General features: G+C 40.3%; 2 protein-coding genes across 2 annotated transcripts in view; one reads left to right on the forward strand and one right to left on the reverse strand.

The window, feature by feature from the left end:
* Positions 1-9,062, forward strand: part of ptn (pleiotrophin) — a 58,839-nt gene extending 49,777 nt beyond the window's left edge. Inside the window, exons 4-5 of the mRNA XM_085386147.1 lie at positions 810-971; positions 8,421-9,062. Coding sequence (XP_085242273.1) covers positions 810-971; positions 8,421-8,488 — 230 coding nt within the window. The 3' untranslated portion in view covers positions 8,489-9,062. The remainder of the gene's footprint in view (positions 1-809; positions 972-8,420) is intronic.
* The window catches only part of chrm2a (cholinergic receptor, muscarinic 2a), a 91,051-nt gene continuing 81,228 nt past the window's right edge, over positions 8,909-18,731 (reverse strand). Inside the window, exon 3 of the mRNA XM_085386146.1 lies at positions 8,909-17,522. Coding sequence (XP_085242272.1) covers positions 15,973-17,481 — 1,509 coding nt within the window. The 5' untranslated portion in view covers positions 17,482-17,522 and the 3' untranslated portion in view covers positions 8,909-15,972. The remainder of the gene's footprint in view (positions 17,523-18,731) is intronic.

Genomic DNA, 18,731 nt, shown 5'->3' on the forward strand with positions numbered 1-18,731 from the left:
CTCTCCCCTCCTCTGATGAGCACCTTGGGATCTCAGAAGCAGTGACAAGGGCGCTGATGCTTTGATGAGAGAGGAGGCAGAAGAATGAGTGTCACATCCTCGAGGGAACCCGGCTAGACTGGGGAAAAAAAATTAATGGAGAGAGATAAGTGGGACATGGACATACAGTACATAAACAAACACTAACGTACACACGCCTGCATGCTTTTCAAACCAATATCCGTAACATACAGTGCATTAGCGACTGTTGCCATCCGTCTAGAGAAATCTTGCACTTCTTTTGGTTGAATTTAAGTTGTTTAAAATGTATGATGAAATGAAAGCACCAGCAAGACCTCGCCCCAAACATCACGAATATGTAAATATATAAAATTGTCCTCCTCTAAAATGACATCTATCCGGGAGCCAGGCTCTGCTTGATTACATTCATCTTTTAGAAGGTTTCATCATATCAAGAATATGAGACTCAAACTGTGAAGCATCACCGACTCCAGCAGGAAAAAACATAAACACACTTTACTTTGTTGTTAAGAAAATGGTCTCATGAAGGCACTTTGTGAGCGGTGGACAGTTTCTCTTGATGGAAGAGGGTAGGCAACTGCTCATCAAACACCCATTCAAAGTCAATGACTCAGCACTCCCCAGGCTCAGAGGCTTGTTACAGTCACTGATTACAATGAACTCCTTTTAAAAACAAATGTAAGATGTGCAGGTTTCCTTTCTGATCCCGTCCATACCATTCTTTCTTCGAGCGACTTCACTAACAAAAAGCAGGTGATTTAAAGTCTGATGTCTTTTTTACTTGATAGGTGAATGCAAGTACGACTTCCAGGCCTGGGGGGAGTGCGATCTGGCAACGGGCAAGAAGAACAGAACGGGAGTGCTAAAGCGAGCGCTCATGGACGCGACCTGCGCTGCCACCGTCACAGCCACCAAGCCTTGTGGGAAAACCCCTAAAACCAAGCTGCAAGGTAAGATGACAGAAATAAAACATTTGCTGCATAAAATGCAACTCTCCCATGTTGAGCTGGTCACGAAAGGTGGGATGCGCTAAAGTTGTTATGCTGAATCACCATGTCCAAAAATGTGATATCTTGTACTACTCATTTTGTTGCTATTACTTTTAAAGAGATTAGCTTTTTGGTAAAAATCGTTCCTTGATAGTTAGTTATAATGTCATATCTAGTGTCTCGTATATCATTATTATTAGTTATATAGAGAGGGACGTTTTAAAATAAAGGTTTCGTTACTGATCCGAGAGCGTGCTCTACTCTAAAAATGAATGCGACTCGAAGCAACTGGCTTGTCAGAAACATGCATGTGACCTTTTACATTGGCCCTATGACATCCAAGAAGTTATCTATGATCTAATATAAAGTAATTAATAATATTAGCTAAATAAACTTTCCATATTAGTTAGGAGGGTGTTACTTTAATGTGTAATCGGTAAATATTTAACATTTCAATTAGAAATACATCAAATGTAGTATTTCCTACCTTTTGTATTTTTTAAAAAACAAGGTTATTGATTAGCAGCTAAGCTCAGCAGCTTCTGATGACTCACATTGTACAGCCCATATTGCATCTTTCAAGTTGCTGGAAATGAAATTCCTTCGCTGGCTAAGTACACCTCCAGTTCCAAGACTACACCTTGTGGGTGGCTAATGAAAGCAGAGAGACGAGCGTGTTGTAAACCCTCCATTAAATTCCCAGTAAGACAGAATACATGCAGATCCCAAAATAGTCTGAGTAACGGAGCCTTAGTGGAAATTTCAAATTGTAATCTCTTTTCCTCAAAGCAGTCACAATTCTGTTGGCTACCTACCCGTGAATATTTACTCAGTCTGTGGAACATCTCACTAATAAATGAAGGAATCTGTGTTTGTATTTCTTGGCCTTTTTTCCCTCGACAACTGCTCTTTTAAACAACTTCAGACCACAACGTGCACTCACTTTGACCACCAGCCCTACACCTGCCAAGTATGTGTAAGGCTGGTGCCAAGTACATCAAAAAAATTCTACAAATTCCAGTGAGGCTCAATTAGTCCGGCTATTATAGGATCTACTGGTTTGCTGTTTTAGTTTCATCTGACAGCCTTATTTGGTATGTGTAGGAAATAGGGGTGTACAGAAAAGTGCACCGCTTATTGGTTAGAATTTAGCGTGCTAATATAGGAACTGTCTGCTTCCTATTATATAAGTTGTACCTAAAAGAAAACGCCAATTCAAAATATTTACAGAAGGAATCAAAATATCATCGTAAAATATAAATCTGGGGTGAAATTAAAGCAGGACAAAGCCTTTTTTACAAGCCACATTCATAAACTTCCTTCAATATTTGTAATGTAAGACAGATCTGTTGAAAACCACCCTACGTACAACACTGGCCTTTTTTGGGCTCGTTTGAAAACTGTTTACTTTCCAGGAAACTCACATGATATTAGGTTGGTTTAGATCAAAAGCCAGACCCACGCAGACACGTGGTCTATATGAAAAATCATTCCGGGACTTTCACTGTTAGATCACTGTAAATAGTTACGGGCAATGTCAGATCACTTCGTTTTTGTAATTAATCGTAGCTGAAGGTATGCTTACCGCTCAGACCTCTTTGTTTCTTCTGCCAAAGTGCTTCGCTGTATCCTGACACGTCCGCACATTTGCCTCTTTTGTTTGTCACGACACATGGGTCAAAATCAAAGGCAAAATTACTTGGGCTTCATTTTAAGTAGGACGGATTGGCGTCAGTAGAGTAGTACAAAGTATGTATCAAGGTATTTGGGAGAATGAACTAATTCTATCCTCGTTGTGATAATAACTGTGTAAATTCAGGAGATATTTATCTTGTCTCTGGCACATCTCAGACTGATTGCATCTCCACTAAATCCAGCAAACCCTTGCAAATGATTTAATCGAGGCAAAGCCAGCTGTGATTCAAATTTATATTCAATCTGCCATCAGTATGATGGAAACCCTCCTACTTAAGTGCTAAGTTGGAGCTGTGAAAGACAGTGTTAAAGCAAGGGTGAATAGGTTAACTCATTATTCAGCTATAAGTACAAGCTTTTAGCTTTCTTCAGTCATGTATAAGACACTAAACTGAGGAATACTTTTGGCCTCCATTTCACAGAGAATGTGAGAATTAATCAGTTTATAGAACATTTAAGGAGCTATAAGATACAAGGTAATTAGAAAATCTGAAAGAAACATGGAATATCTACAATATATCCCTGCCTGCTTGAAAAATTGAGGCAAAACTGTTGATGAGAAGCACTCGATTCATTCCAAATGAGTTGGTGCTTTTTGTCAGTTTTGTAAACAAGGATGTTCCATTGTCCAAACAGGATTATAATGAGTACAAAATGTTGCCAGTGGCCATAAACGGCAACCTTATCACACTCCCCAGATGCCACACGTGCACATGAAGTTTGCACATACAGTTTACTTAACCTTACCATCGCTTTATCAAACAACCACAGTCAGGCGAAGTCCCGCTCTGCAAAGATAAGACAATGTGAGCACTTCTGAGAGACCCTCTCAGTGCAACACGTCTGCCGCTGCAGTGCTGTGAAATGTTGCACATCTGTCTGCAACACTGTTTGTCTTAAGATTTTTTGCCACACACTATTTGACTTTCAAAAGAGGGATCAGTTGAGCATTTCTCTTGGTAGCACATTGTTAATACATTGTGACAGTAGGAACATCTTGAAGAGATGCACTCTACTTACCATCTCTCACACTTTGCAGCAAGTATATGATACTTTTAAACACTTAAAGGTGTATGTGGATTTATGTTTAGAAGGTATAGAAAGTAATTGAATCCATTTTGTTCAAAATAATATTTTACTTAATGTGAAATTGAATGTGTGCTCATTTATACTTCTCAGACCTTCATCTATCTGTGCAACTATGGACATGCAGGTTTTTTTCAGTTTGAGTGTTTCATAAGGAACCAAATGATTAATTTACATAATTAAACAAAATCAAATATGACTTCATTAAATTCTTATCAATCGTTTAGAGATGCTTGATTATATCCACATTAAACATGTAGACAATATCACTGCACATCAGTTCAAGGCGCAGCGCAAGTAAAAAAGTGCAGCATGTATTTAAATACAGTCTGTGACTGTGTCAAAATCTATTTGTTTAGCAGTCATGTGTGCAGCACCGCATACCTGCACATCAATTAAAGCCAGATGCACGGATGCGGTGTGACAACCTAAGAGGTGTGAGAGCTGAGGGCAAAAGAGATGCAGAGCAAGGATGACAGGGGCAGACATGAAGGGAGGCAGTTGGGAAGAGAGACTCGATATCTGTGCGAGGTGTGATATCCCATGTCTGCCAGTTGGAAGATAAGCCTTGGGAAACAGGGGAGCTACTAGGAAACAGAGAGGGGGTGCTGTGCACAATAAGGTTCACATGGTAGGGGGAATTGTGCATGCTCTACTCTGTGAGTCAGGGGATGGCAGAGATACAGTCCACAGCAGCAGAATCAGAGGGCTTATGAAAAGGGGAAAAAAGACCCTGAAAAACAAACCAACACAGAAATGTTTGCCTTAGAGAGACAAAGTGAGAGAAAGAAGCGACCATCTAACCCCCAGCTGGGAGAACATGTCTGCCCAGCCAAATATGTAATCCTGACCAGCCACTTTAGGTTTAGGAGATGCAGCCGGGTTTTCCCTGAGGGCAGCAGGGTTGCTGCTGTGGCGGCAGCATCTGTCATTTGCAGATTTTGAAGGAGACAATGGTAAGAGGCACCTTGGGAGCAATCTGAGATCCAGAGTTGCGTGTCTTTGCTGTCTAGTCCAGGTGAAACACGGACCCTCTGGAGCGAAAGAGAGAACAAAGACTGACAGAAACATTATGAATACCTGTAGAAATCTCAAGGTCCCCACCTTCTCTTTCAGCACAACACACAGAGCAGTGCGTGAGGGAGTCTTTGCATGCCAAAGTTGATTTCAGGTAAAACAAAAGGCTTTGTTAGGAGAAATCTGGCATCTCTGGATCTTCTTGGAGTGAATTTGCTTCTGCCATTCGTCTTGAACAGACAGGTGGTGTCCTCATTTTTAAGTCAAAGACATGCATTCACAGCCACATATGGTTGTGTTACTGTACTCAGGATTACTGCCTCCCAAAGGCAAAGAGGCATAGCTGCGAAAACTGAGGTTGAGAGTATTCAAACTTTATAATTGATAAAGTTGTAATAAGTAATAAAATGCCTTTTTATTCTTTTTTATGACACCGATGGCATGTGCATCAGTGTCATACTCCAGCTCTCTTGCTTTAGCTGTCTAAGCAGCTCCACCTCAATGAAAGTCTGAGAAGCAAAACAATTAGAATAAATTATAAAACAAAAAACTTGATAATACTGTGTCCTTAGCTACTGTTGGAATAATGTTTTAATTAGAAAATAACACAGAAAGTTTGATCAAATGAGGGTGAAAAGGTGGATGTCAAATAGTAACATTGCATTTCATTGAGGCGGAGCTAATTTTTACTTTGTGATTCAATAATGTGGAGCAGTATCATTTTCTTCCTGTGAAGCAGAAGTATAAAGTAGATAAATAGTTTACAGTTATCCTATATCATTAACTTAATATGCAAGTTTTACTTTAATATGTGCATTTTTATTAAGTGAATGCAAAAAGCCTGAAATTTGTGCAAATATGTAGCCACTGTGTTTTGGCTCAGGGCAGATTCGAGCTGGAGAAGGCAGCAAGGGTCTGATTATGAGTCTGTGTCAGAGGCAAAAAGGAGCAGAGTCATGCAATGTGCAAATGCAGCAGAAAGTACTCCAACCTGGCATGAGAGTCCACATCTCATATATGGAGCTGAGAGAACAGCATGACAATAAATCCTTTTCTTCCATCTCTCTCTCTCTCCAGGGAGCAAAATATGCTGACACAAAACAGCAGGGAGATGAAGAGAGAGAAAACATTGAAACAAATAAAAAAACAAGTAAACAAATGGCATGGAAGAGTAATTTCTGTATTTGCAGGGGCGAGAGCGCTTTGCATGTCAAGATTCTTATGCCAGTGGAAGTTTGCAACTGAGATGACAAGAAGAGATTTTCGGCTTTTTCCTGGTAGTGCACGTTGAGAATGTTGAAAGGCTGAAAGGCAGCTCGAATCTCATTGGTAAAGCAAGCCTTGTCGGAGTTTAGAACTGCTTGCCAGCACGTTATTAGGCTAAGATAATTTCTTAAGGCAATCTCTCCAAACAAAAGTGCACAAAGTGAATGCATACAGAATCACAATGTAGCTTTTCTGTATGTTACTGTCCCTGCTGGATTTCCAGACATCTTATAATGACAGTCATTTTCATCACACACCATCACTTTCTACTTTGCCAAGTCACTTCTTTTGTTTAGAGCATGTGCTTTGGATGCAGATGGCTGACATCGCCGTTCAACGTGTCCTAAGCTGGACAAATCTTACTTTGAAACACGATTTATAGTCAGAGATTAGACATGCCAAACACCTAAGAACTTCAAACATGTAGAGGATGATGAAAAGTGCAGAAGGAGCAAAATGTATTATTTTTATTCAACATTATCCATGTGCATTTTTCACACCAGCCATTTTAACTTGTCATCGTGGGGAAAGCACAGGTGTTACTAACAATATTAAGCATGGCTTTGTTCCTTTGAAGTGTCCAGATGAGTCACGGCAGTGCGGCTACCTTGACAGACTCATGGTTAGGTTGTAGCATTTTCAAAAACCACTTTCTTGCTGAGAGGGAGTGCAGATGCCACTGCACTGTCTGTATTCTAAAACAAGCTTTGATATGCGCACAATTAAAGACTGAATCTTTTTTTTAAATAAGGCTTTAAGGCCCTGTTATTGTGCTAAGTCAGTTTGCTGAGACGCTTCCAAGCACAATATTCATAGCTCTCTGAATTCTCCACATAAGTAACATTTGCTTCCAAATTGCTAACTAGACATATGTTGCTCTTTAAGAGCTGTGATTTGTTAAGATGCATCCATCCATTCTCTTCTGCTTATCCTTATAAGGGTCGCAGAGCCTATCCCAGCGATCATAGGGTGAGAGGGAGGGTACACCCTGGACAGGTCGCCAGTCTGTCGCAGGGTTTACACAGAGAGACAGATAACCACACACGTTAGAATCACCTATTAACCTAACTGCATGTCTTTGGACACAATATAGTATTATGTAATACTCATAGTGAAGACATTACATTTGATGAGTACTTGCCCTATAGCTGTTGGGATTGGCTCCAGCTCTCCCGTGACCCTGGATTGGATAAATGGCTAAGGAAATAGATGAATTTGCACAGGCCGGTTTTGCTAACATACATAGTCACCACCCAAAGCCCTGTTCTGAGCCAGGAAAAACTCTGGAGCTCACTGCTGCTGCACACTTTCAAAATGCTTTGGCTTAGCCTGAAGTAAATATAGTAGTCCTAAATTGGCATTTATACATTTTACTTCTCACTGACAGAATGCTTGCTGCAAAACAGAGCGAATATTGGGATTCCACAGAATTGTCCTTCTGAGGTCTCTTGTTTTATTGCCTGTATCCACTTTGTCTCCTTAAGGCTCAGTTTTTCGGTTCAGCAGCTTGCAAAACTTAGTTCTGGGTTCTTTACCCTTGTGGTAGTGCACCACACCACACTGTAGCTTTTAGGCATTTTCTTCCCTTTTTTCTATTTTTTTGCAAAAGCAGTCTTCATATAGAGCAAAGTCAGTTGAGAGCCATGAATTGTTTTCCTGTCTCTATATGCACATGATTAAAAAAAATGGCTGTATTTATTGTCCAGTGAATTTCAGTCATGATTTGTTTTATTTCCACCTGTAATGTTCCCAGTATGACTTGGCAGAATATGTTCTAATGAAATGAGCCATTTTCCTGCCAAACAACCATTTGCACAGATGTTAGATGTGGTACTTTTAGACATATAACATCTGCGCGCTAAAATGCGAAACATCAAAGTTGTAAAATGATAAGACACCAACAATTTGGCTAAGAGATAGACATACATGGAGCCACGCAGATACAAACAAAAATAAACAGCACAGCTGAATGACCAACACACAGCTAGGCAGAAGCTAGCTGTCCAAACCTCTGAGGGTTGTGCTCTATTTCTGTTTACCAGAGTGGAGAGGCCATAAAGCAGAAAGGAGAGCCATGCACTGTGGCTCCTGTCATGGCAGCCAGGTACCAAGCCACTGTTGCGGCAAGTTGATAAGGTGGTTTTTCATGGGGTACAACCCAGGCTGCCAAATCAATCCCCAAGAGAGCACAGAACTACAATCGTCACAGCACAAAATGTGAACTCTGGCGAAAAAAAGATTAAAACTCATACAGTTAATACATTTTGTTACCGAGCACAGGTTATCTTAACTTTTCACAAAAACTTTTAGAGAAACTATCAAATTTTAACCTTTTTATCCTTGCAGATGCAAAGAAGCAAAAGAAGGAAGGCAAGAAGCGAGAGCGCACCCAAATGGCTGATGAGCTTGTTTGAGCCGGTGAAGAAGGAAGAAGACAGCGGAACAGACGGCCCTATTTCAACATGGTTCCTCTTTACGTGTCCTGTAGGTTGACTGTAGGAGCCCGTATAGCTTTGACAAAAATCAGTCAGAAGATGACTCTTAGTGACCACGTTTTACTTTTTTCTTCTTTCTAGCACCTGAGGAGAAAGACTTGTATGTTGCAATAGAGGATGTAATACAATAGAGATAAATAATCAGATTTAATTAGTCGCATTCCCACTTAATGATGTTATGTCTAGAATTATTTTCTCAAGGGCAAATTGCTTAGGATTTGTCTTACAGTTTCACATAGCATAACCCTAATTTGGAAAACTCTTTGATCCATGCCCAGACTTAATAAGTCGGTTTGTTAAAACTGAAGCTATGAAAATGTTTACTCAATTAATTTGAGCAAAAAAAAAAAAAGTCATGAATTTGCAATTTGTGGCTCACTTTAATTATAATTCTTTTTCTTCCTGTCAAATAGCACCGAATAAACATAAGATAGTTTTTTTTTTTTCTCCTGCTGCCCTGTTGTACTCACTTTATTATACTCACTGGTTGTAACTCTCCATCTCTCGGTTGTAAAAAAAGAACGAAAAAAACAAACAAAAACGAGTCCCCACTGTGGTAGCCCTTCGAGTTAACATCCTCTCTGTTTCCTGGTACATTTCCAAAAGTTAAAAATGCATAAAATAAAATTCAAAGTTAGAAAACACGCCAACAGTGTTTGTGTTTCATCCTGTGCTTCCCGTTAATCAAAAACCTCAAAATTTCAAACACGTTTCGTATATTTTTATTCGAATTTCATTCCGAGAGGATATGGCACAATGTAACCACTTAATGCAGTTCATCTTACAGTGTCATAGGTAGCCAGTGATAAGAACACTCAGATTCATTGTCCAGAACAGATAATCGATCAAGAATGCATCAAAGCAAAAAATATTACCATTGTTACTGTACAGGGAGTTTCATAGTGGGGGGAGGGGAGGGGAGGGAGAATAAACGAGGGATTGTCGAGGGGAAACATTCAGAGAATAGCTATTAATCGTGTATGTACATTTCAAATATACTGCATCTGAATTACATATAATGTAATATCATATAGATATATACAATGCAAACAATAAATTTATTTTTCCTATTACAAGAGAAGCCACAAGCCACAGTGAGTGAGTACACAGTGAGCACCTACATATACAAGCAAATGAAAAATTAACACCTGAATGTACATTTAACACTTGCAGCAGGCTACTGATTGCTTTTTTTTAAAGTTGGTTTCCATTTTAAATACACGTTTTCTGACCCATGAAGTTCAGACCAGGTCATAGAACTCAAACCCTCAGCACATTAGTTTTTTTTTTTTTTTACAGAACACATTTTTCCCGTGATGTTAAAATTGCAAAAAGTTGTAAAGTGTGTCTAGCAAGAGAGCAGGTGAACCACCTTTTTCTCAAGGTAAGTGTGAAGCCTTATAAATTTACAGGTGAAATCAAAATGAAACCCTTGCCTCGGAGCTTTCGGCCACACTGAAACTAGTTTTAGCTTTTGTCCCCATCCTCGGTTTCCCTTCTTGGGGATTGCTCTTTTCTTTTTTTTTCCTCTTTCTGGCTGCACAAGTCATTCTTCAAATCCCCTGGAACGTTTTTCCATTGTGTAAAAGTTTGGATTCAGTCACTCAGTTCCCAAGGCAAGAATCCATTTCTTCAAATGACGCACTCCAGAAATGCACATATTTATACCTTCTACCTTTGCAGTTATATAATCTTAGAAACACAGTTTATAATATTCACATCTTTATAGATTTTTTATTAATCATTTTTTAACCCCAAAAAACCAAAAACCCTGGCTGTACACTGGTCAAATTCTAATTTGTAATACTACATTTGTACTTTGTACAATGATAAAAGGTTCAGATTTACAAAATGTGATAGAAAATGTATGTATATCATGTCTCTTCCATGGAATTCTGTGTCTCAGTGAGTCTTTGGAAGCTTTTTGCTGTTGAAAGAGAAAGAAGTGATGACAAAGAAATAGGTAATCACTCTGCCTGAATCTGTCCTGATGTGCGTTATGATATTTTATCCAGTCTGACGAGTTCATGCTGAGGATGCCAGTTAGAAAAAAAATAAACCACCACACAGCAAGGTGCATGCACACACACACAGACACACACGAATGAATGATGACCCCTGATCTCAACGTAAAGACACACACATAGGTTTTGCATGTAAAAGTACAATGCCTTTGAAGACAATTTAGAATACATACATAAAGGATTGGCAGTCCACTAAAAAAGCCCACTGTGCCTGCAAACTGATTTAGCTGTGGACATTTCTACATCATTTCAATTCTTTAGCTCGTTCAGTCGAAACAGGGGACTCCTGTTAACCTAAAACTTATAGTGATGGTAGCCCAGAGCTGGCAAAATAATATCAATAAATAAATAAAATCAGGAAGGCTGACAAACACGCTCTTTAACGTGCATCACACAGCAGCACGATCCACAACTTTCAGGCCAGACACTCTGAAGAAGCAACAGGGATTTTAGGATAAAAGAGCAATTTGTTTATGTCATTCTGGATAAGGCACTTCAAATTGCTCTGTACAATCCGGCGATATAAACTTTCAGTCTCTGAATAAAATCTCACAGCATGCACAAGCTGCTGCGTCTTCGTATCTGCTTGGTTGCACAAGACTGTTGAGATTATTCTCAGCAACGGCCCCAAGAGTGAAGCCAGAGAAACCTCAAATTTAAAGTTGTCTCTGATAAACGTTGCGTGTCACATGTACTCCTTAACCCTAGAACACTATCGCTGGGTGATTTACACCCGAGAAAATACATTTACATGATTTCTCTCTCCTGAAGCTGTTTGCGTGTCGAGGAGCCTGTGCCATCACCAGGGAAGTCTCAAATGTCCCAGGAATGGGTGGACCAAAGACCAGCTTTCCAGAGTCATTATTTTGTTTTAGGAGTTTTATTTTTCATTTTGTTAGACATGGCACAGTTGAAAGTAAAAGAAGACCACTCTAATTTGTCATGTGTTGTCATATTTTGATATATTTGATTACTTTTCATTGGTTATATTATACCGGGTATAAATCACCCGGCATTAGTGATCGTGTTACTATTTATAGCGATAGTGTTCTAGGGTTAAAAAAGGAATGTAGCCCTTTGACATAAGCCGTATGGACAGGAGCCCAGCTAGCTCTGACGGCACAACACGATATGATGACTATTACAATATAGAGAGAGACTATGTTTATTTTGGTCATGGACATCAAGGTATGTATAAATGCATTTGAAATCACTGATAAAATGCTAAAATGCTTGAAAACAGTGAGAAACTATGAATTGCGTTTGCACGGCATGAGAATGAGATGAAATAAAAGCATAGGAGCGACAGTAAACGGTGCCGTGTCACTCTGTTTACATACAGTGGCAGGTTTGGGACCGGGACACTAAAATTCTTGCAGGAAAACCTTTGGCTGACCTGCTGAGAATGGCTGGGACTTCTCCAAACATGGTCCACCTGCGGTGTGATCCTCTAGCTTTGGATTTTGTCACTGAACAGACCCTACTGTCTCCGCCCTTTCTATGTCTCACTCTCGTAACCACGATTATCTGCTGTTTCACATGTACAACGAACACCTTGGAGCCATCAGCTTGCTTTCTCCGTTATATGGACGACAGCTGTACTCTTTCACTGTCACTATGTGTTGCACTTTCTCTCTGTCATAAGGGTACATTCCTCACCTAACCCCCACCCACTTTGACCATTTCCAGTCAAGCCCTAATACAAGAACGTCTTTTAGTTCTCAAGTGTTTGACAACGTGGCAACAAGACCAGGATGAGTGAAATGGCTTAATGGCCCTAATGTTCAAAGTACACACGTTTATTTTGTTGGATGCATTTTGCCCTTTTCCCGCTCCGGGAGGTGATAAACTGCCATCGCCTTCCATCAAACACCTACACAGCTGCTCAAGCTGAGACCCCTAGACCACCACTTGAGCTGTGAGCCACTTAGTCTCCTGCTGGTATCACTCAAATGACAGCTTAGCAAAGATTAGTTATTCTGGAAGGGTCTTTACTCACTTCTAAGATGTGTGACAGATGTCAGACAGACATGGCTCCACTTATCATCGAAAAGGATGGCTGCTCTGATGGACGTCTGAGTTCCTGCTGGAGGTGTTTAGATAAATATGGAACAGTTGGGTTTTTTTCCCTTCTGTTGCTCAAACCTCAAAAGCAAAATTCTGAGGTGGTTTAATTTTTTTCTGTTTTACACTACTTTGCATTTCTACTGAGAACTTTAAAAGAATGACAAGACATTTTGTGCCAATATTAAAAGATAAATACATATGAACGCACCACTAAGACACAATGACCTATATCAGAGCATTATAGTTCAGGTTTCTTGGTGAAAAAGAAGATTTAGAAGATGCAGAACAAGTGGAAAGATGCTGTGGGAGCCCTTGATGCCATCTTTCATGGATGCTGAAAGAAATGTGAGGCTTTTCTGGGCAAGGCAGGCAATCACTTCATTGCGAATAGAGGCAGTCAGCGGGTGTTCTGTCTACGATGCAGAGTCCAGCAAAACCACTGGATCCCAGACCTGCTGAGCAGCTGCGGGAACAGTTTTGACTGTATGACACCTAAACAGTGCCATCAAGTCAATCTAACTTATGAGGGTTGCTTCAAGGAACATGGGGTGTAACATATTTCCAGATTATCTAGGCAAATTGGCCACTAGATTGTCAAATGGCTGCGAGAATGTGAAAATTGATGATTCTTTGATGAAAGGCAAATTTTAATTTGAACTAAATATCATTATTTCTAACCTTCTAATGTCTCTGAAAGTCATTTGAATAAAAATATCCATAAAAGACTGTAACTCCAAACTTTCACTACTCTCCTCTGCACTGTAATTTTGTGCTTTGACCTTCTTGTTTAATCTCTTCCCCCTATCCCCACCCGATCGTGGCAGAATACATACTGCTGCTCGAAGTCTCAATATATATATGGACTGATTTGAAATGAACAGAGCATACATCAGTGGTGTAGTAGCTGGAAATAAGGTGATACATTGAGAAAAATGAAAGATACAATGAAATAATATATGAAAATGACTATATAAATATACATTTATATGTACATTACATTCATGGCCTTAAAAGAGTAAGAGACTATAACAGGATCAGGGTTGAGTGGAGCACTAAGTGGGGCATGGGCTTGTAGCAAGCTGAGCGTATAATGGGCAATCTTTAATCTCAAATGTAGGTGTTCCACATCGTCCCATAATCTGATCAGCCTCATGGTGAGTTTTCATTATAGGATCTGTCCCAGATTTCTCTTTAAGGAGACAGCCTTGAGTAGCTATTTGGTGCAGGCGTAATTCTTTGCAAAAAAAAGCCCACCTACCAGCCAATGTGGCAACATCCTCATGGCAATTTCTCCTGCGTATTAATTAGATCAACTGGTGAGCGCACATTAGTATAAACGAGGATCTCGAGGCTTAAGTGATGGATGACATGTATGAGCACACAGAACATGTTGTGCTGGAAAAATATATTTTTCTCCATTTTTCATTTCATTAACACAAGTGTACGTGTGTGTGTGTATATGAGTGTGTGTGTTTATAATAATTGAACAGTAGTAAAATAAAAAAAGTCACAAAACACAAAAGGTGTAAATAGCCCTTTTTTTTAAAACAGAAAAATCACAAGTCTATGACTTGTGATCAGAAGTAAACTCCACTCATGGAGTGCACAGACAAACTCCGCATGTATACAGCCACACACAAGCGTACCCCACACACACACCTAGGTCTTCGCAATCGCAATCATCATCAGTACAGTACAGAGCACGCTGTGACATCAATCCACTAATCAGCATGATCAGATGACGTCTCCCACTCAAAGTGCCTTCCCACAGACGGTAAGAAAAAACAGCTCTGAGCTCCAACCACCTGTTTCACTCACTGAGAAGGAAGTTTCATTTCAGCGGTGAATATCTTGACAGCAAAAACACATTTCTTCATAGCTGTCATGAGCGACAAAAGAGCGACTGAGCAAGCTATGCCACATTTTAAATTTATTTTTTATAGCTACTGCAGTTGGGTCTGTTTGTTTGCCTTTCAGCTACAGCCATTTAGTTATCCCTTCTAATGGTATATGACAGACTACTCTTTGAGACTACTCTTTGGCTGTGTGCAGTGACTTCCTCACACTGACAGCAAGACAAAAAGCACTGCCCCGAGATAAAAACAAACAAACAACAACAACAACAAAAAAAGGTAGTATCATACATAGACCCTCAGAAAACATCATGTTGTTCTTTACATCCAGTCCGATCCATTTTCTACCTCTTATCTGGATCCAGGACCGAGTGGCAGTCAACTCAAAATTGTGCAGATCTTGCTCGCCTTGGTGATTACCTTGAACCTTTCTGGGGGTCTGCAGGGCATTCCCAACCAGCTCAAGTGATTTCTTTCAATTTGAAGAAGCAAGCGCTCTACTCTAAGATCCTCCTCCTCGTTGCTGTTTGCATTTACATGTGCAGATTAAATGACAGAGCACGTTAATCAGCCATTTCCCCCTTGTTTCCATTATTTGTGCTACACTAAGCTACAGCAACTGTCTCCTGGTCCCATTTTCATCTCAACAAACATGAGCGCTAATAGTCTTCCCATCCATCACTGATGTGAACGAGCATATTTACATCCTCAATGGGGATCCATCCTCAATTAGCAGAATAATGGATTTATCTGACTGGTTCAAATTAAGTTTTGCTGTTGAGTATTTTCAATCTTTATCAGCTGCTTCAGTGGATTTTAATTGCTTTTTTTTTTTAATGTACAAATTTTGTGAGTGATTGGAGGTGTCATGATGATGATCACAGAAAGAAGGCAGGCAGAGGGCCACACGTGTGCACACAAATGCAGAGCCAGCACGCACCTACTTCTGCACTCACACACATAATTACATAGTGATATTTACAGTTATCTACAGGTATCTTTTCTGAACTTCAAACTTCTGATGTTTGTAAATTCAGTCAGCCCTATTTTCCCATTTTGAAGATTTCTTGTGTTTTCTTACAGCAGAGATATTCCTCTGCTCTTTACCTTTGTTCATTTTTCATTGGATCAGTCTCACTTCCTTTTCCCTGCTTTACACCCCCTTTTCTTTTTTAGGCATTCAGTAACCCTTTTTTAACCTTTCTTATCTACACTGTTTCTGCAAACATATCTCAATGCAACTGGCTTCAGTTGAATTTGTGTAAAGTGCTACAACCGGTTATTGAGAGAATTTGGAAAACTAATGGCTGAATGATGGCAAAGGTACTCTTGCAGTCTTTATGATGCTTACAAACCTCTTTCATAGGCACAGATACACATGTTCATGGATGACACACACAAACACACAATCATAGACACACGACTCATCCATCTGTGGTTCCTGCCAAGCGATCTGTGTTTATCTGGCTGACCTAATATTCTTATATTGGCAGAGAAGAAGATGTTTGAATGTCTTTTTAAATGTGACATTGCACAGGGCGTAGCAGGCCGGATTAATGGTGCTGTTGATATAGCATAGCCAGTAACCAATAGTCCATACTGTGTTGGGGATACAGCTAGAGCAAAACGTGTTAATAAGCACCATCACGTTGTAAGGAGTCCAAGTGGCAACAAACGCTACCAGGATGGCCATTATGGTGCGGGTAACTTTTTTCTCCCGTGACGGTGCTGCTTTCTTCTTCTTGTTTGGAGGTTGCTTAGTCATCTTCACAATCTTCCGAGCCACATGGTTCTGCCGCTCTGAGGTTGGGACAATCTCAACAGTGGCATTAGATGGTGTGTAGCAGTCACCTTTGGGCGATTTAGTCTTGATCTTAATGCATGTCAGCTTGGAGCCCCCTGCTTTGGCTCGCTGACGTGTGATTGGCTGGTTTGTCTCAAGACTGGAGTTGGCTGTGGGTGGTGCTGGTTCCTCATCCTTCTGATTGGAAGCAGCCACACTGCCAGATGTTGAGTCATTGGAGCTTTCCTTTTCCTCTCCAGGAGTACAGTTCTCCCTTGCTGCATCATCACCTTCAGTTTCTCCCTCAGCAGTGGTTGAGGACGGCCCTTTGCCATTCTGGAGTTTTCCGTCATGCTGGTTTGCCCCATCAGCAGCATTCTGGCTTTGCGAATGCCCCGCATCTTCCCCTGGTACATTGTTGTTGTTAGATTTTGGAGTGTTGTTTCTCCTCTGGCCTGGTGAGATAGATTCAGGGATTGCTCCGGATGGCTTCCGGTTGTCCTTCTTCACACGGCTCTTGCTTGCTCTTGAGATCTGCCAGTAGAGCTGAATCATGATGATGACAGGTAGGTAAAAGGCGGCAATGGCTGTGCCAAAAGTAACGGCAGCATTGGAAAAGAACTGGATATAGCACTCCTTCTCAGGCACTGTCCGCCCACCCACAATGAACTGCCAGAAGAGAATAGCAGGCGCCCATAGGATGAAAGACAGGACCCAGGCAGCCGCAATCATCATTCCTGCCATTTTGGTGGTCCTTTTGACAGGGTAGGTGAGGGGCTTGGTGACACAGAAGTATCTATCAAAGCTTATGATGAGAAGATTCATGACAGATGCATTGCTGACAACATAGTCCAATGCTAACCACAAGTCACACACCACTGGCCCCAGGGGCCAGTAGCCAATCACTATGTAGACTGTGTACAAGTTCATCGAGCACAGTCCAATAATGAGATCAGCACATGCAAGGCTGAATAAAAAGTAGTTGTTGACAGTTTGTAAGTTCCTATTAACTTTGATGGAAAGCATGACTAGGATATTTCCAATAACTGTAACCAAACTGAGGGAACCAGCCACCAACACGATGAACACCACCTCCACAGTCTTGTAGGCGCTTTCGCTCTCTTCCACAACTTCTGTGTCATTGCCTTCAGAGGCATTCCAGTATGTGAAATTGAATGCATCCATGGCATTTGGTCTTTTGTTGCCACCTCCTACTCAGATGGAACCTACAAGAGAACAAAAGAGAGAAGATTTGTAATAAGGTGCAAAGGATGACGGTGATAGCTTCAGCATTTTAGTTAGCTAGCTAAAGACTATTTTAGATGCATATACATTGTATGCACTTTATTTTTTTCTTTTCAACTGTGAAAGCTGAGAAACCCACAGTAACTTATTTTTAACTTAACTTAGCAAGCCAAGTATTTTCTCACATATAGTCAAGGTATCTAATCCAAAATACATTAATATGTGCTGATTGGCACTAAATTAAAATTAAAACAGCAAATGACAGCAGCACTTATCAGCACACAATATACTTTCAGAATGCTACAAAAGATGCGATGCCATCTTCCAACCTGTAATGGTACAAGTAGAGCAGATGATAATCGAGATTCATTACAAAAATGTGAAAATATGTTTCTCTAAACCATCAGTATGGGCAATATGACCCTTTCTGTTTCAAACTAGCTTTTAGCCCTCCTAAAAGCAATTCATCAGATAACAGTGGCAATTTTGGCCACACACTAATTAGCTTGATAATTGGAAGCACAGGTATCAGGCACTTATATTTTTCATAATCACTGCATGAATAACATCTACCCATTAGACACCTGCCTCATTATAGAGAAAAAAACCCCAAAAGGTCCCTGAGAGGCAAAAACCTAATGCACATCAGTGACTGCTGAATAATAAGATATGTAAAAATAAATCGAGGTAGGATATGAAATGAGGATATCATGATGACAGATCACCCTGTGCCAGACTGGCGACCTGTCCAGGACGCACCCTGCCTCTCCCCCCTGTGATAGCTCAAAACACGCTCCAGCTCCACCATGTCTTTAGTCAATTAGCGGAAAGAAGAAGATGGCTGGATGGACAGATGGATGACGACATGGTCATGGTAATAGAAATGTTCACATATAGGACTGTTTGTTTAATAAGCAAATCCTTTTTAATGCACATATAAACAAAGGATAAATAACTTTCATAAATTATTCCTTTTAAACCAATGTCTAGTACAACATAATTTTACTTCAGTCAAGAGTCAAACTCACTCTGAAACCCCCTGATCTCAGTGCCTGCTAGCTTCAGTGCATATCTCAACACATCTTTGAACATCCTAGTGGTAAAATAGAACATGCTGAGCCCACATAGAGTTTAGCTCATCTTTGCTGCTGCTTCTGCAAGCTGCTTTGCAACCCCCTTACAATACAATT

Source organism: Rhamphochromis longiceps, linkage group LG17 (genome assembly GCF_057381845.1).
Source record: "Rhamphochromis longiceps isolate RC_006_pf linkage group LG17, R_longiceps_female_GT1.1, whole genome shotgun sequence".
Classification (NCBI taxonomy): Eukaryota; Metazoa; Chordata; class Actinopteri; order Cichliformes; family Cichlidae; genus Rhamphochromis; species Rhamphochromis longiceps.